The sequence below is a fragment of the Gymnoscopelus braueri genome (genome assembly GCF_963280865.1).
Source record: "Gymnoscopelus braueri genome assembly, chromosome: 2".
In the NCBI taxonomy this organism is placed as follows: domain Eukaryota; kingdom Metazoa; phylum Chordata; class Actinopteri; order Myctophiformes; family Myctophidae; genus Gymnoscopelus; species Gymnoscopelus braueri.
In genome coordinates, this window is record NC_137604.1 from 41,550,035 (window position 1) to 41,567,547 (window position 17,513).

Here is a 17,513-nt window from a genome sequence, read left to right on the forward strand (position 1 = left end):
CAGACTTTGTTATCTAACCTGATAATTTGATGATTTAAGCACGTGCTCTTACAGTTCACAGTTCAGTTTTGTGAGATCAGGAGGAGGTTGTCATCATTTACTTGTACCTGTATAGCACTGCATGTTCATCTCTGTCAAACTTTGGCAATTTAAAAAATGTGCTCTCACTTACTAAAAAAGATTTGACAGACTGCAATGTGGCCAGGATCGACGGTAACTACATATTACGAATTATCATTATTATCTGCTGTGTTGTCTTTGTTAAAGCCTGATGATGCTGCGATTTGAGTGTGTGCTCTCACTGACTAGACTAGGCTTGTGAAAATGGGATGGGGTTGAGGGTGAAGTACTGTTCAGACACACACACACACACACACACACACACACACACACACACACACACACACACACACACACACACACACACACACACACACACACACACACACACACACACACACACACACACACACACACACACACACACACACACACACACACACACACACACACACACACAAGCGTGAAAACACCAAATTAATAAAACTCTGGCAGTTTCAATTGGTGGTACCCAGACTGCTGTGCCGCTAGAAAGTATATAAATATATAAAACCAGATTAGAAAACTAATCTCAACCCCCGTTTCCCTCTTTTGAAACAGAAAATTAACCCTCTTCGAGGATTGACACTGATTAATTGCATTCTGGGGAGATTACATGATACCGCGAATCACAGGTTAAAAGCCCTAACCCAATATATATTCTTGGGGTAGAGAGGCAAAGGGCCTTCTGCATAATAAGCAAGCATAATGTAATCTACAGTATAATCACCCCTATGAAAACACAGAAGACAAAATTGTATTTCCCAGTATAAGCACTGAGGGCTCCCCCTACTGGCCAGAGAGGGTGGAAGCCAGACTAACCAAGTCCTATCAGGGGAGATAGAAAGAAATAAACTAGTGCTGTTGCCCCTGAAGTAAAACATTCAATATTTTCATTATACTGTACAGGAATGTAGGATATAAAAAGTACTTTTCAATACAACACAATTCTTTCATTTTTCATTATTATGCAAGTTATTTCAGTGCCACTGCCAGCATTCAGCAAAGATGGGACTCAATTCAATATCAAGGTATGATATTCCAGTCATATGCCCTCCATATGTAATGACCTTCAGTGTCCATGCCAACATTCAGGCAAAGACATAAGAGAAATTAACACCATCTAATGTGAAAATACATTTCAAAATAAAAATGTACAATTATTTATCTAGTGCATGGATGATGTGCAACAGTAGCATAAGAAGAGAAACAATCCATAAATGGTGAGGCATCAATTCTAATAGAACAGCCCTTGATGGGATAAAACAGGAAGAAATGCAAGTAATGAGCGAGATGATGTATCACTATGACTGTGACAGATAAGTGCAGTCAATTTACCATTCACTGTATTGTACAGTAATATAATAATCGTATTACAACCTTACACCCCATTTTCATCCCATTCAATTTCAACAAAAGATCGGAAAAAGTGGCTTATTTAGCTGGTTTGGGCCAAAAGAGAACTTTTTCAATAAAACTAAAGGATCAAGGCGATCATGACTCCATCTCTCCCCAAGTAAGCTATATACAGTACTTCGTTGACCAGGATACCCCAGGGGTTTGCACTTGGCTCCCTCCTTTTTCCCTCTACACCAAAAATAGCTAATCTACAAGCTCACAACACGAGGTGACACATTATGAGCCTGTTTATTTTCTGTTTGCCTATCTTTGCCAGATGTTCACCTATTATGACTTGGGATGCTAGGGTTCATGTGGTTAATGACAGCGTTTCAAAGCCTTGTTTTGCCACAGATAAGATCCAGTGTAATACCTTCTATGGTTAAACCCCAATCTGATCCCTTCTCGTACCTTCTCATGCTGCTCGATGAGGACTTCCACCACAATGTTCTGGAACTTGAGGTCCATGAGGGTGGCTACGGTTGTCTCCTGGGGCCACATCAGCGTTGGGCCGAACATGACGCCCAAATTGGCCACGGTCATCAAGTTCTGCTTGCTGTGGCCTGCCACGCTGAAGGAGGGGGGGTGACACTATATCAGTTCATCTGCATACTGTGTGTACAGCGCTATGAAGGCAGGCAAATGTTAACAGTTTCACTGATAAATGCTACAGAAGGATATACCATACACTTCTGTGCGTGTTATTTTCTGTTACTGCTCATGGAATAGCTAATGCTATTAGTAGTAATAATAGCATTAATGTCTAGTGTCAGTAGTATATATATATATATTTTTTTCTTTCTTTTAAATCTCTACTCTTACCTGTACCTAGACTGTGTTTCACGCTTACTGCTGTTGCTGCTATGACATCTAAGTTTACCCAAGGGGATCAATACAAGTCTACGTTATCTCATCGAAATAGTACCTTCCCACTTGTCGTTCCTCATACTGCGACTGAACACACTTTTACACTGTGCCATGTGTGCCAAAAATGTAATGGACTCCAAATTACCTCTGTTCCCTCTGAGTTATCTCCTGACCCCAGAATGTGAAACTTGTTCGGTAGACAGCGAAACATTTTGGTAAGTGGTTAAGTCCACCATAGATCACAAAAGTGGTGGGAAAGTTCAAATAAAAATAAAAAAGTACATCATTTGGATTTAGAACATTTACTTGTTGACAGCCAGATTATTATGAGAAAAACAACGTGAACGTTTTGACTACCAAGTATGCTTCCAATGTGTGAGAGGGCACTTAGGTGTCATCTGAAATGCGGTCTCAGCAAGACCATCCCACTATACAGAATGACTTCCATCTCCCTCGATTTTGGAGATATGGATAAACACAGCAGTTAAAACTTGTGAAGTCAAGGAACTGGAAAGACTTTATTCCAAGCGAAAAGTTATTGCAGACAGGTGAAGCTATTCCACACTCCAAATATGATGACACACACTCCCATCTGCAGAGAGATGCGGTTGAAATGGCTTCAAAGGATGCCTTTGAAGACAAAAAAAACGGCAGTGACAACTCGCATTTATAACATCTCAGAAACCATTTCAGATAGGAGTGTGAAATTCTGGCTTTGCTTCCTGCCCCTGCAGGACAGACACACACGCCAACTTCAGGGCGGAAAAATCTGGGGAATTTCACGCTGGATAATCCAAATTCAATTTCAATAGCATCTCTCTTTTTACCAGAGCCCAAATTCTGATGGAGGCTCCTATAAAATAAAATCCAGCAGACTTTGACTGCCCGAGGGAAGAGGGATTATTATTACTTATCTTCAATTTGCTCCTATTAGTTTATAAAAAAAAGCCATCTGAGGCAAAACCTTGTAATGTTAGCTAATGGTATTTCTTAAATCTCTCATTTTATCTAATCTCTCAAATGGAGCGCTGCACAACAGCGGTCCTATTCCGAGTGTGTGTGTGTGTGTGTGTGTGTGTGTGTGTGTGACTGTGTGTGTGTGTGTGTGTGGGGAGGAGGTAATCTGGAGAACGGGCTTAATTTAAGTGGTCCATTTCATTTCAGTGGTGGACTATGGCTGTTGCATACCAAACAGGTAGGGGAGTATGGACAGTCCTACTTGGACTGCCTTATGAAGCAGCATTCTGAGAGAATGGATGGGGATCGCAAAAAAGAAATAATAATAATAATTATAACAAAATGAAAAGTTTGGATTCTTGTACCATCACTTTTCTTTCTGAGTGGAAGAGTTGATGCAGAGAGGAGAAATGGTGTAACTTAACAGCAGGGGCGGGGGAGTGTAGCAGAAGAGTGGGAGTGAGGGAGAAAGAGAGAAATCATGCGGAGTGAGAATGAGGAGACAGACAGGAAGACGAGAGAAATTGAGAGAAGCAAGCGTGAAAAAGGGTGGGTGTAGACTAGAGTGACTGAACTATGACCAAGGGACCAGGAATGCTCCACTCACTTGGCCAGATGCTTCATGAGCACCCCCAGGAACAGTCGATTCCTCTCAGGCAGCTGGTGCACCAGGCTGTGGATGGCTTGGACACGAGACTCCGGACTCTGTTGTCCGGACTCTGTTGTTCAGAGAAAACAGACATGAAGCAACACACATTAACCCTGCAGTCATTCCTCTCTCCCTCTGTTCTTCTGGTGGTGAAGCAGCCTACACAGCGGATATCGACTACGCTACAAGTGTAGTAAATGGAAGGAGAGTTGGGTTTCCGCTGGTTAATCCAACCGGAGGGCAGCGCAACACAGCACACTGGTGGGATGAAGCCAGGACTCCGATCAACGGCTCAGCTAGGAAACACAGCGAGAAGTATAGAGGGCCACTACGACTGAACATGCAGTGAGAAGACCGGAGGAATGGGTCCCTGCTGTCATTTCAATTTGTCTTTCCCAACAATAAAGATGAAAACAAAGACACATGTTGGTTATATGAAAGCAAAAGGACCAAAATGCTGTTCAGGCTATAGGATTATAACAGCGGCAATAGGATAAGAGGGGTTTCCGTCAGAGAAGGAGTTTACAGAGGAAATGAGTGAGGAAGGAAGTGTGATGGGGTGATTTAAGGGTCTCAAGCCTGGTGGAATTTGGCAGCAGGGGACCTGTGCGCTGGCTGGGGTGATAGCTTTATGTTACGGACGCTACCGTGTAAAAGGGTTGTGTTAAAACCTCCAGGATCATCCTTTAAACAGTCCCTCACACATGGGCAGCTGGCCGCCCCCACACATACAGTACACAAGCACACACACACACACACACACACACACACACACACACACACGCACATACACACAGTAAAACGCAAATACAACATCATTGCTATGGGAACAACAGGGATTTGAATAAGGAGAAAGCTTCTTATGGATGCTGTCATCCATCTAAATATATTTATTGCTAATCCATTCCAGCCCCTCGTTATGAGGGCATTTGCAAGTGCCTGATAAGGATGCTACTGCTGATCCAATTATAGCACTTGTTGTAATATGACTCAAGTTAGAATCATTCAAAAGCATTTCAGACTTAAATGTTGTGTGGGGGCGAAAAATTATGTTCATGGACCATTTGGTGGCATCTGCATACTTTAAACCTGCAGCCTTCCTACAGTATTTTAACAGTTTGAAAAACACACATGGAAGATGTGTTTTAAAACATTCATTCATTATTTCAGAATTTGCTAACTGGATTAGACAACATCTAAGCACTACACATTGGTTTGAAGTGACCCTGAATACTAATAAAAAGTACAAGACAACAGACGTGTAAAAAAAGAAAAAAGGCCATTTCAACCAAAGTCAAGAGAAAAGACACTGGCTTTCTGTAGGTCACGAACATCTGCAGACAGTCTGCAAGTGAACTACTGATATATCGTCCTGAGAAACAGAACAAGGCTAGCATTAGTTGGGCGGATTTTAGGCTTGGGCAGTATCTATTTTTTGTTTACATCTTCATACCTACCTCACATAAACGGTATAGACAGTATTTATGTAAAATAAATAAATAACAAACAAAAATATAAGCTGTGCTGGGTAGGTGATAAAAGTCATTGTAGCATTATGACATTGTCTAGCCTATAGTGCTGTGTTTCTAATATGCAATTAGCCTATTTAAGTCTTGCTTTATGGCTCATAGAACAATTATTAGACAAGTAAGCACCTTTTTCCCATAGATTCAGCATACCTTGCTGGAGGACCCAATGACACATCAGTGGGCTGAATGGAGATTTTTATTTTAGATGACGTGCGAGTGACAGTGGCAAACTAACAGCGGAATGGCAGTTGAATATCATGTGGCTAATTAACTGCTCATGTGGTTGGAAAGAGTCATATCAAGATAACATTATATACTGTATGGCAATATATCTCTGATTCCATATCTAGCCATATTTAATTGATTACATAGGAGATATACTGTATAGAGCATCTGTATTCTTGGTGGTATTAAAAATCATCATCCAATCAGCCATTTCAACCAGCAGCAGTTGTCAAATCATAATTATTTGTTTAGTACAAAACATTATTTTAATAAATTATATATACACACGTGCATATATATATATATATATATATATATATACACACGTGCATATATATATATATATATATATATATATATATATATATATATATATATATATATATATATATATATATATATATATATATATATATAGAGACTTAGGGGTGATTTAACTGCTTTTAACTTGCTTATCACGAATGCATTATTTCTAGACAGAACTCCTTGATCAGCCTAGACAAGCATTTGACTGCCAGGCTGAACCGATTTCATTTAAAGGCATTAAATTCACAGTGATAAATACATCCACACATCTTAGTTCTCAGAGGGTTTGAGCTCAGATTAATTGGTGGTAGTTGAGAGAGAGGGAGTGCACTGATGTGAAAACTTACTTGCAGGGCTGATGAAGTCTTTAAAAAGTCCGAAGGTCATCAACGGCTCAGGAAGGCTCCTTCATAGTGAGAGAGAGAAAAGAGGAGAGAGAAAGAGAAGAGACAGGACAGAGAGAGAGAGAGAGGTAAGGAGAGAGGGAGAGGTAGAGAGATAACAATGAAGGGGGAGAAAGAGTGAGAGGAGGGGGAGAGAGAGAGAGAGAGAAAGAAAGTAGAAGAGTGACAGAGGCAAGTGGAAGGTGAGAGGAGAAAGACAGAGCAAGAGAGGAAAGAGAGAGGGATGGTAGAGGAGTGAGGACAGAAGGGAACAGAGAGAGAGAGAGAGAGAGAGTTTAAGTGAACAAGGAGATGGGGGACAGAAATAGACGGTGCACTGTTTTATAGGGTCTGCACACAACAATGATTAATGTGGCTGGGCCGGGGGAAGGAATTAGATGGCGCGCCGCGCACGTTGAGATAACCAAGTTCATCTGAAGGTACTTTCACACTGCTGCTGGCCCCTGGCCAAGGGTACTTAGTCCCAGTGGAGGCTGACCCTGCTCCACTGCAGCAGATCAAAACACAAAGTTAGAGAGAAAGACTCAGGATGGATTATATACTGTATATTTATAGCATGTATAGCACAAAATAAATAAATAATATATCCGGTATAATATATCTGTATACACACATACAGAAACAATTGAATGCCTCGTTGTTAGGACACTGCTGGGACAATGTTGACTTGCTAATTACTACGTTATACTCTGTCCAGTGACTTGTGCATTCGAGGAACTCATGTGCTGTATGTTCAACAAAACACAACAGTTAAATAGTCAAATATCTAATGAGGTACAGAATTCAGTGAAGATCTCACACCAGTCAATTTCACTGAGAGCTGAGATGAAACACAATTCAAGATGTGTCATAAAAAATATAAAATATGCTAATATAATTTCACAGTTTCAGAAATTGACAAATGTACCCACAGGGATCAATTAGCTTTAGCATCAGAAGCACTACTAGCCTGCAGAGAATGACCCTTTCTTTATTTCAACAGATGAGACAAGGTGGCTCTTTACAGAGCTCGACCAATGTGGATTTTTTGGAACCAATACAGTTTCCAATATAAAATCAGCAAGAAATTACGGATTACCGATAGCAATGCTCGGCCTTACTGCTGGAATGGAACTTTAGTTACTTTGTAGATTTTGATTACAAAACATACATTAACCACTTCAGCCCTATATGCATTTCGACCATTTGAAAATAGCCGATCTACAAGCTTTGTGAGCTTGTAGATCTGCCATTTTCAAAATATTGTTATACATTTTATAGCCTACATTTGAAAAGTTGGGATTGGGACATTCTGCATAATGAGTACTTTCTACTTTTGGTACTTTACATTTTGATACCAATACTTTTGTACTTTTACTCAAGTACATTTTTAATTCCGGACTTTTACTTGTAACAGAGTATTTCTACATGGCGCAGTATTGATACTTTTACTTAAGGTAATATTTGGAGTACTTTTCCCACCACTGGATACAACATTGTGTTCAGTGTTGATTAAAGCCTGATAATGGGCCAACATCAAACATCAATGGATGGAGGTAACTTTCAGCCTCTCAGCCTCTCTGATTGAGACAAAGTCCCATGGCCCTTTCAACCCCAAAACATGAAAAACACTTCCTGGAATGGCTTTGAAAGCAGCCAATCACAACACTGCTTTGACCTCTCTAACCCACCCCATCCCCACCAGGCCGATTAAAATAAGGTCTGGTTAATATCAGTTCCCATGCTTTTACTTTGCTCTGACTCAGGGGTAAAAAATAAAAAAAGGAAAAAAGAAAAGTGGAAAGAATATATTTATTGTTAATTAGTTCAAGACATGGCTGACACATTTGTCTCAGGCTTAATTATGTAACATTGCACTCTGCACAGTGAACCTGACAATCTTTTTTGAATTTAATTATGTTAACAGCTTACAGCCCACCATGCTGATAGCACTCTAATGTAAAAGTCAAAGGAGAGTGTACAAATCAGAACAAAACAGTGGGGTTAGCGACTGAACTGGAACTCATTCCGTTTATGGAGCTGCTACATAATGAGGCAGACTTCAAACAGTCATTTGTTGTGTAAAATAAATGGAAATATGGCTCATTAGTTTTGTATTTCTTCCCGTGAAGGGGGGAGGGGCACAAACGACAATTTGTTACAAACAACACAGATAAACTCTAGATAAAGAAAACACAGCTGACATTAAAACAGTACCATTTGAGTTTTTGCCAACCAAATGAAATGAATAATCTCTGAAGGTAAACCATGGGAGGTATCAACTGATTTATTGACGCGTTACCACAGGAGGTAGCCTATCCACTGTTATGGAGTTCATATGAATGTGGTAATCACATGCATTATGACTCGGCATAGTTTATTTAGAACTTAAAGACCCCAAAGGGAGATTCTCTTAGCCAAATGATGAAATGATGATGCTTGATATGCAACGCAGGGGAAGAATTCCTTCATATTTGTTGAGTAACAAAGACGGAGAGTGAGATGTGAAGAAATCCCTCCTCTAAATTAGAGCAGATGTCTCAGGTCAGCATTGCATTTGCCTCCAATGAGCGACAGATCTGAATAATGAGGCTTGCCAGATGACTAGCTGAGCTGGAACTATTATCCATCCAAAGTCAAACGTCAATGGGCCATATGCACCAACCATTCCCAAAAAGAAATGTCTTCTTAAGACCCACTTACGCCGTTTTCATGAAGATTCTAGCATTCACCAATGTTTTCTCAGCTGCGATTTGTTCTTAGGCAAGAGGAGAATCTACGCACACTACATTTCTGCCATAGTGCGTTTTCTTCAAAACACACTTATGGCTACTAAGCTTACATATTTTGTCCAAAACTGTACACAGACACAAATCAGTACACATTATCTCTGGAGTCATGTGATCAAGATGTGTAAGTTAGATTTTTCAGATCCCATTCCAAGTGGCTATGACCAAAGATTGCGGGCTCTGGGTCGGCAAGCCGGCCGGGCGGAGACCTGTGCTCCGAGGAGAACACTTTTCTATTTAACTAGTTTTTTTTATTTATGTTTGGAGTCCTGGGTTAAACCCTCTTCAGACTTTAGTTTAGGAATTCTTGACTTCATTCTCTCAACTTTTGTATGATTTCTTTGCACAGCTTTGCACACAGCACTGCAGTCATGCCCTTTTGGGTTGCCAATTAAGATTGGTGGGGCATCTGCCTATGGTAATTGGGATCAACTGGCACACCTTTTGAAGTCACGAGAGGATTCATTATTATATGAACAGAGTTACAAACAATTTGTCAGTTTAAGAACATGTCATGAATCTGAGTAGAATTTTCTTAGGAATTGTCCTACGACAAATGTTAAGAAGAAACGTACAAAGAATATTGGAGAATGGGGCCTATTGTGCACGTTTGTTTTGCCTGTTCTTCACTCCCTAATATTCTATTGTAAGTTTAGACAGGATAGTATATTAACATGTGGTAAGACACCCAGGTTGATCTAAATGCATAGAATAGCAAGTACAAATTAAACCGGCCTAATATGTCCTGTGACATCTCTTGACTTGAACTAAGAAATCCAAAAGCAAAGTGCATCTGTTTGTGTGTGTGTGTGTGTGTGTGTGTGTGTGTGTGTGTGTGTGTGTGTGTGTGTGTGTCTCTCTGTGCGTATGTGTATGCATACATGTTGTGTATGTGTGCCGCAATACGGCAGAACAGAACAGAATAGTGTGCAGGACAGAAGACTGTCATCACATCTGTGTGTGCGTGTGCCGTGTGTGTGTGTGTGAGAGTGTGTACGCGGGCGTGCATGTGTGGCAGCACACCAGAATAGGGATTAGAAGCACAGAGGACTTTTGTTTGTTTCATTATGTAATAAGAGTGAACCCATTTGACAGCTGCACCAGTCAAACAAACATCCACTCCAAAACTCCCTTCCTGTGGGGCTTCTTAATGAGAGCCCTATTGAAGTAATACACGTATTAGTTGATGAGGCCAAAATCGATATTTTCTGAGTCCCTGAGAAGCAATTGAACTTGCATCAACAACTCATATTTCACAATATTGATCCTTACCTCCAATAGAGCTTCAGAGCACTTGCTATAGTTTTCACATCCCAGTCTTCACACGTAGACAGGTCCACGTCATTAGTCTTCTCATCTGGATGAAAAACAAGTCAAAGACAAGAGATGAGATCAAACTTTATTGACCCAATGAAACAATTTGGCAATTTCAGCAGTCAATATATAGACGTATAACCAGCAATACAAACCTACAGTTGGGTTAACAAGTTGAGGGATTTGTTTTAACCCATTCAAAGCGTCTGTGTCATTTTAGATTTGAGCTATAACCATTATTTTATACTTTGGTTATTCAAAAGTAGCAGATATACTTGGCTCATAGCATGGCACTATGAGCTTGTAGATCTGCTATTTTTTTTAAATCATGAACATTTGTGCAAATCTTTGAATATATACATTTTTAAAGCGAACATTTGTTACTCAAATCTTTGCTTCTGGGGATTCTACAAATGTCTTCTAAATCCGTTATTTTTTTTTAAACCTATGTTTGCTATATCAGTGGTGCTCAAACTTTTTCCATGTCAAGGACCACCCACAATTATTTGTGGGTGGTCTTACTTTCGGCTTGGCGGAGACAAATATGGAGATAAGAGGTTTGTGCATCTTTTTCTTTTTCTGCACTACAGTCAACTAGACGCGTCGCAATTCAGGGCAATTGCAGAGTGTGGTTGCGCCGACGCGAGTCACGGGTCGCTGCCGCCGGGACTCGAGGAATACGCTGGGAGGAATACCGTCGGAGGCTGCGCCAATTACATTGTCACGCAACTCCTGAGATCACTTGCGTTTCATTTTGAGAGGATTGGTCCCTCCCTGACCCTGTTTTTTGCATCAAAAGGTTACATTTTGAGCATTTGTGGCGCCCCCTATGGATCAAAGTGGAAATTATTTTGGGGATTTGTTGAGTAAACCACACTTGACATGTGATTCAAATTTGGGATTGACTGGACGTTTTGTTCGTGATTTGTGGGCTTTTTTGTAAAACGGGCCCCTCCCGCTAACTTTGGAAGCCATTTACGGACGAACGGTATGGACTATCAAAATTCTGTATCGGTTCAGATTATTGCATGGGTCCAGAGATCATGTGTACCGATTTTTGTGAAATTTGGACATAATATATGGGAGGAGGAGCTAAAAGTGTGTTTTGAAGAAAATTCAAAATGGCAGAAAATCTATCCTGACGCAAATGGGCGTGGCCTATATGGGGGGATGCGTCGTGACCCAAGGAAATTTTAATTTTACGACCTACGGTTTAATAGTTATAGGCCAAAACGTAAAGGGGGCTGTTATAGCGCCACCATGTGGCCGATTAGTGTAATTATATTTTTTTAAATTTCGGACTAAATTATGAACGTCCCCTCCAAATTTGGTAACTCTAGCTCTTACGGTTTCTGAGTAAAAAATACTTGAATTTGAGTTTGTGAGTTTGTGATTTCTGGCATTTTTAGTAAAACGGTTCCCTCCCTCTAACTTTGGAAGCCATTTACGGACGAACGGTAAGGACTATCAAAATGCCGTTTGGATATGTTTATCGCATGGGCCCAGAGATCATGTGTACAGATTTTTGACATAGGAAATTTGGACAAAATTTGTGGGAGGAGGAGCTAAAAGTGTGTTTTGAACGAAATTCAAAATGGCGGAAAATCTATCCTGACACAAATGCGTCATGACCCAAGGAATCTAGGGGAAAAAAGATTTTTATTTTACGACCTACGGTTCAAGAGTTTTAGGCCAAAACGTAAAGTGGGCTGTTATAGCGCCACCATGAGGCCGACTGGTGTAATTATTATTTAAATAATTTTGGACTAAATCATGAACCACCCCTCCAAGTCTTGAAACTCTAGCCCTTACGGTTTCTGAGAAATAAATACTTGAATGGGAGTTTTTTCATTTTCCCATGAAAGTGGATGGGGAAGTTTAATGCAATAATAAATCAATATCAATTAAAATATGTAACCAATCTCTTAGCAAAATACAAGCACACGATTCCCGGTGAAGCCGGTCATTTTGACATATGGCACTAAATTGGGAAAAATAAACTGTGGGAGGAGATGCGGTTGAAAATAAACTGCTAGGGCCTCTGGAGGATAACAATAGTCTGGTTGCCCTGTTAGGGCAACCACACTAATTAGAAAACACTATGGGGCAATGTTTCCTTTCACAGGGGTTGTAAAAGTCATGGTGTATAGTCATATTGGGATTTTAATTTCTATTTCCATTTATACTCATACTGGGATATTGAGAACACTAAAACGTTTAATTTGCCTGTGGATGCCAATTGCACTTGTCAATATGAGGCAAAAAAAGGCATTTAAAAGATGGCTTCGCCACTTTTCAACCATGTCTGTGTGTTTTTAGTCAAGGTTTTCAAAAAACATCGCAAGCAAGTTGGGATCGCCCCCTAGTGGTTTGTTTGCAATGAATCTAATATTAGATAGGTTAGTATATGGTTTAAACCCCAAATAAATTATAGAAGGTATTTTCAATGGATTCTGTTACTATGCTTGGGAATGCTAAATAACATACAAAAAATGTAGGAAAATCAAACTCCTGTAAAGGCATCATTTTCAAGATGGCGGGAGCATACCAGCAGCTTAAAATGCCTATACACTGGGAGGGAATATGTGCCATCTTGAAAACGATGCCTTTCCAGAAGTTTGATTTTCCTAGATTTTTGTATGTTATTTAGCATATGCAGTAGTAACAGAATCCATTGAAAAACATCTTCTATCAATTATTTGGGGTCTCAACGATATACTGACCTATACTGATATACTGATATTGGATTCATTGCAAACAGACCACTAGGGGGCGATCCCAACTTGCTTCATAACAATTGTTATGATTTTTTTACATCTTCCCTCACAGCTTATAGGCATTTTAAGCTCCCGGCAGCCATGGTGGACGCCATCTTGAAAATGATGCCTTTCCAGAAGTTAGATTTTCCTACATTTTTTGTTTGTTATTTAGCATACCCAATAGTAACAGAATCCATTGAAAAATCTCTTCTATCGATTATTTGGGGTTTCAACCATGTACTGAAATATCTAATATTGGAATCATTGCAAACAGACCACTAGGGGGCGATCCCAACTTGCTTGCGATGGTTTTTGAAAACCTTATGCCCATACCTAACACCATGCCAAAAATCAAAAAAGTGTCACCAAGTGCACGATCTTGATGATTTGGGCCGAATTCCCTTCCTAAACAATTTAAAGTAGTAATACTTTAAACAATTTGGTTCTGCATACTGTATCCAACAAAAAGAATGGAAAATAGTTCCACAATGATCACACAGCTTCTACTTCTCACGCCAAAGTAGTATTCACTCCTGTTTGATTTCTACAAGTAGCCTCGAAAGTTCAAATAAACTCAAAACATAAATAAGTAGTAATTAGCCATATGAGGATAAAAGGCATGATGTTGCAGTGCAGTGGTAGACTTTGGTTTGAGTGTTGCCCCAGTGGACATGAAAGGAAGATATGGTTTGTGTTTGGAGCTGCTACATTCATTACAGGTTTAATTAGTCCCATGGCCACTCAGTTGACTCTCCAGGGATGGCAGGCCTGTGTTATAGTGGAAAGGAAAGAGGGTGGATGTTAACCTTATTTAACATCTGAGGTTGTGTGTGTGTGTGTGTGTGTGTGTGTGTGTGTGTGTGTGTGTGTGTGTGTGTGTGTGTGTGTGTGTGTGTGTGTGTGTGTGTGTGGAGAGTGCGTGAGTGTGTATGCATAATACAGTGTTGTATGTATGTGTGTAGTACACTTGTGTGCCAGTGTGTGCTTGTTATGTGAACAGTATGTGTGTTTGTGAGTTAGTCCAGTGTGTGTGTGTGTGTGTGTGCGCGTGTGCGTGTGCGTGTGCGTGTGTGTGTGTGTGTGTGTGCGCGCGTGTGCGTGCAAGTGGAGTGTTTGAGTCAGATGCTGGTACATGGCCCAGCCAGGTCACCAGAAGGACTTTGGCTTCGTGGGCGGTAAGCTGGCTTGCTAGTGGCAGGGTGGGTGCTTGCTTTTATTTATTTAATTCCATCTACACAAAACTGTGCGTGCGTGTGTGCGTGTGTGTGTGTGTGTGTGTGTGTGTGTGTGTGTGTGTGTGTGTGTGTGTGTGTGTGTGTGTGTGTGTGTGTGTGTGTGTGTGTGTGTGTGTGTGTGTGTGTGTGTGTGCGCGCGTGTGCTTCTCTTCCTACCTGCTCCATCCACAGAATGATCTGTCCAGTATCAACTACTGTACCAACAGCAAATGTTTTTTCGTGGACGGCTAGCAGACAAAATAGAGTGTGTGAGTGTGTGTGAGTGCACACGTGCGTGCATGCGGGTGTGCGTGCGTTTGTGTGTGAGTGTGTGTCATCCATGAGGAACACACTGGTTCTGCAGTGTGGCTTGGCATAAACAGACTTTATGACTTTGACTAAAGGGATCTTTGGTTGGGTCAGTTAGGCAGAAATAACACCGTAGCTCAGACTCTTGGCACAACACTGTCTAAACCGCTGCTCATCACAAAGTGGCAGCAAATTTTAAGTTGTTGAAATTTTAAGTTGTGGAATCTAACATTTAACAGTCTCAAAGGGATCCATTTTTTCCCCATGACCCCCCGCCCCCACCCCACTCCCCCCAACAGCTGTTAAAACACAGGTCATTTATTACATATTTTCACCAGTAACATCTCATAGCATACTTTACATTTGCTGCGCTATTTAAGTATACCCATGGGAATGTACTTCAGCGACTTTAATAGCTATATTAATAGTCAGCGGCAGACTAAGATGCACACCCTCGCAATACAGCCCTGAAAATGACTAAAAGCACCATGTGTGAGTAATGAAACGGAGATGTTCATCTCCTGCACTGAAAATATTACTAGTATAGAAGTGGAAAGAATTTAATTTAGTGGCTACAAACTGTATAATATATGAATCTAAACCCTAACGGTGACCAACTGTAAATCGCTCTGGATTAAGAGCGTCTGCTAAATGCCTAAATTATAAATGGTAAAACATGAAAGGAATAGTTCTCGCAAGCTGCTGGACCGATCAGCACCACATTTCGTCACAGATATGTCATAGATGACTGACATCATAGTTGAGTGACATCTCAGGCTGGCCACATGTAGTCTGACATCCACATTGGAGCTATGGATTTCCCATGTGGATGTGGATCCAAGATTATGTCATGGCTCTGCAAGAGGCTAGCCGTCTATGACAGTTGTCTGTCTGTCTGTCTGTCTGTCTCTCTCCGGAGCTAATTTCACAAACCATGGGACCGATCAGCACCAAACTTTGTATGCACGCTTATGTTTTCTTATGTTTTTATACTTAGCAAAATATTTAACTCACATTTTATAACGGAAGTCAATGGGACTGTAATCGTGATGAAACAATTGACTCGAAATTTGGAGTCATACGTCATAGATACAGTAGACCAGTGGTTTCCAAACTTTTTAGCTCGAGATTAAACTTTTTTTCTTTTCTTGACCCAAACTAGTGAAAATTTACGATCTGCAAACTCACGTGTTGCAATGCGACACGTTATGAGCTTGTAGATCTGCTATTTTCACTTGGCTATACTCCTTAAAGGTTTCTTTCTTTTTTAATATATATATAGAAAAATATTTAAAATTCTTTTGAAATATTTTTTTGAAATATTTTTGAAATATTTTTCTTTTAAATTGTAGAGAAAAATAAAAAAAAATAAGATATTTACTCGCAACCCACAAAAACGTGTCGGCGAACCACATATGGGTGGGAAACAGTGTCATAGACGACTGATGTCATAGATCACTGATGTTACAGTCCGGAAAATTATATGGAGGCTACTGTTGCTAGGCATTATGGCTTATGGGAAAATCCCAAATATTCTGTACATTATTATTATATATATATATATATATCTATGTAGTACACAGCTAAGTGTTTGTAAACGATCACTACTCTTACTACCAATGGCATGCACACTGGTGTAGTGGGGATTTAAAATAATAGTCACGTTGAAGACAGCTTAGTGTTGGTTAGGCATTATTCCATCATCTTAAAACTGTAAACTGCAGTTGTTAGGCCCGAGAAGCATATTTGAGGAAATGTGTTTTTTGTTACGCAAGAGCAGTACATTCAAAATGTTTTCCTGCCAACATAAATCTATTTGAATTTGAGAATGAAGCTCTGCTCCTGCTGTAGCTTGTTTATACAATATCCTGGCCAGTAAAATCCTGTGTTAATTTATCCATTTGTAACTCCCCGAGTGTACACATTGAACCAAATGGACCCAATTTAGTTCCATTTGTACACTTTTGGTGTTAAATTAACACTAGGGATTAGGCTAATTCAATTCAGGCTATATTGGATGTAATTACCGGTAAGTCAAGTCCTTTCCTTTGGAGAATTTTCAGGCTATCCACCTGTTTCTTGGCTGTGTGTTTTCCACTTCCTGTCGGATTTCATTGGATATCATTAGTCATCTGACCGGTTTCATTGGATTTCATTGGATCAAAAGACAGGAAGTGGAACACAGTGAAAAGCCTAGGAAACAGGTGGATAAGGGACTATTGTGGGAAAATTGGTTCAATTTATTTTGCAGTCAATCTATCATTCATTGGAAAGGTGGACTAATATGCCAATTTCTTTAAAGGTAGGGTAAGTGATATTTTTTGGTTAAAACAAAAAGTATTTTGTTAAAAGGTTAAAATACTATATTCTGATAGTAATCATTGCTATGGAGTGTTTTTTCAGTAACAGATGTCTCCCTGTCTCCCCAGCTCTTTAATAAACAGAAAATACATTTTTCGGTAGGTGTCAAAATCTCAGCCAATCAGGAGAAAGTACCCATTTTTAAGCTTAATTTGTATAGTGTTCCAGTTCCAATTTTGCATGCTCATTTCTTAGTGTCATCACTTCCAATTTCACTTGTTTAATCTGTATCCTGATTGAGTTCTCTGTCCTGGTTGGACAAAATTGGAAATGAAACTGAAACGAAAATGCATTTTCTGTTTAATAAAGAGGTGGAGAGACAAGGAGACTCCTAATACTGAACAAACACTCTAT

At 40.0% G+C, this 17,513-nt stretch overlaps 1 protein-coding gene across 2 annotated transcripts in view; it reads right to left on the bottom strand.

Annotated features, from left to right (window-relative positions):
• The window catches only part of arhgap10 (Rho GTPase activating protein 10), an 80,126-nt gene that overhangs the window by 25,148 nt on the left and 37,465 nt on the right, over positions 1–17,513 (bottom strand). For both annotated transcript variants that reach the window (XM_080451762.1, XM_080451763.1), the window contains exons 15-18: positions 10,475–10,559; positions 6,378–6,436; positions 3,929–4,040; positions 1,909–2,068 (exon numbers count right to left, since the gene is read on the bottom strand). In XM_080451762.1, the coding sequence (XP_080307888.1) occupies positions 1,909–2,068; positions 3,929–4,040; positions 6,378–6,436; positions 10,475–10,559 (416 nt within the window). The remainder of the gene's footprint in view (positions 1–1,908; positions 2,069–3,928; positions 4,041–6,377; positions 6,437–10,474; positions 10,560–17,513) is intronic.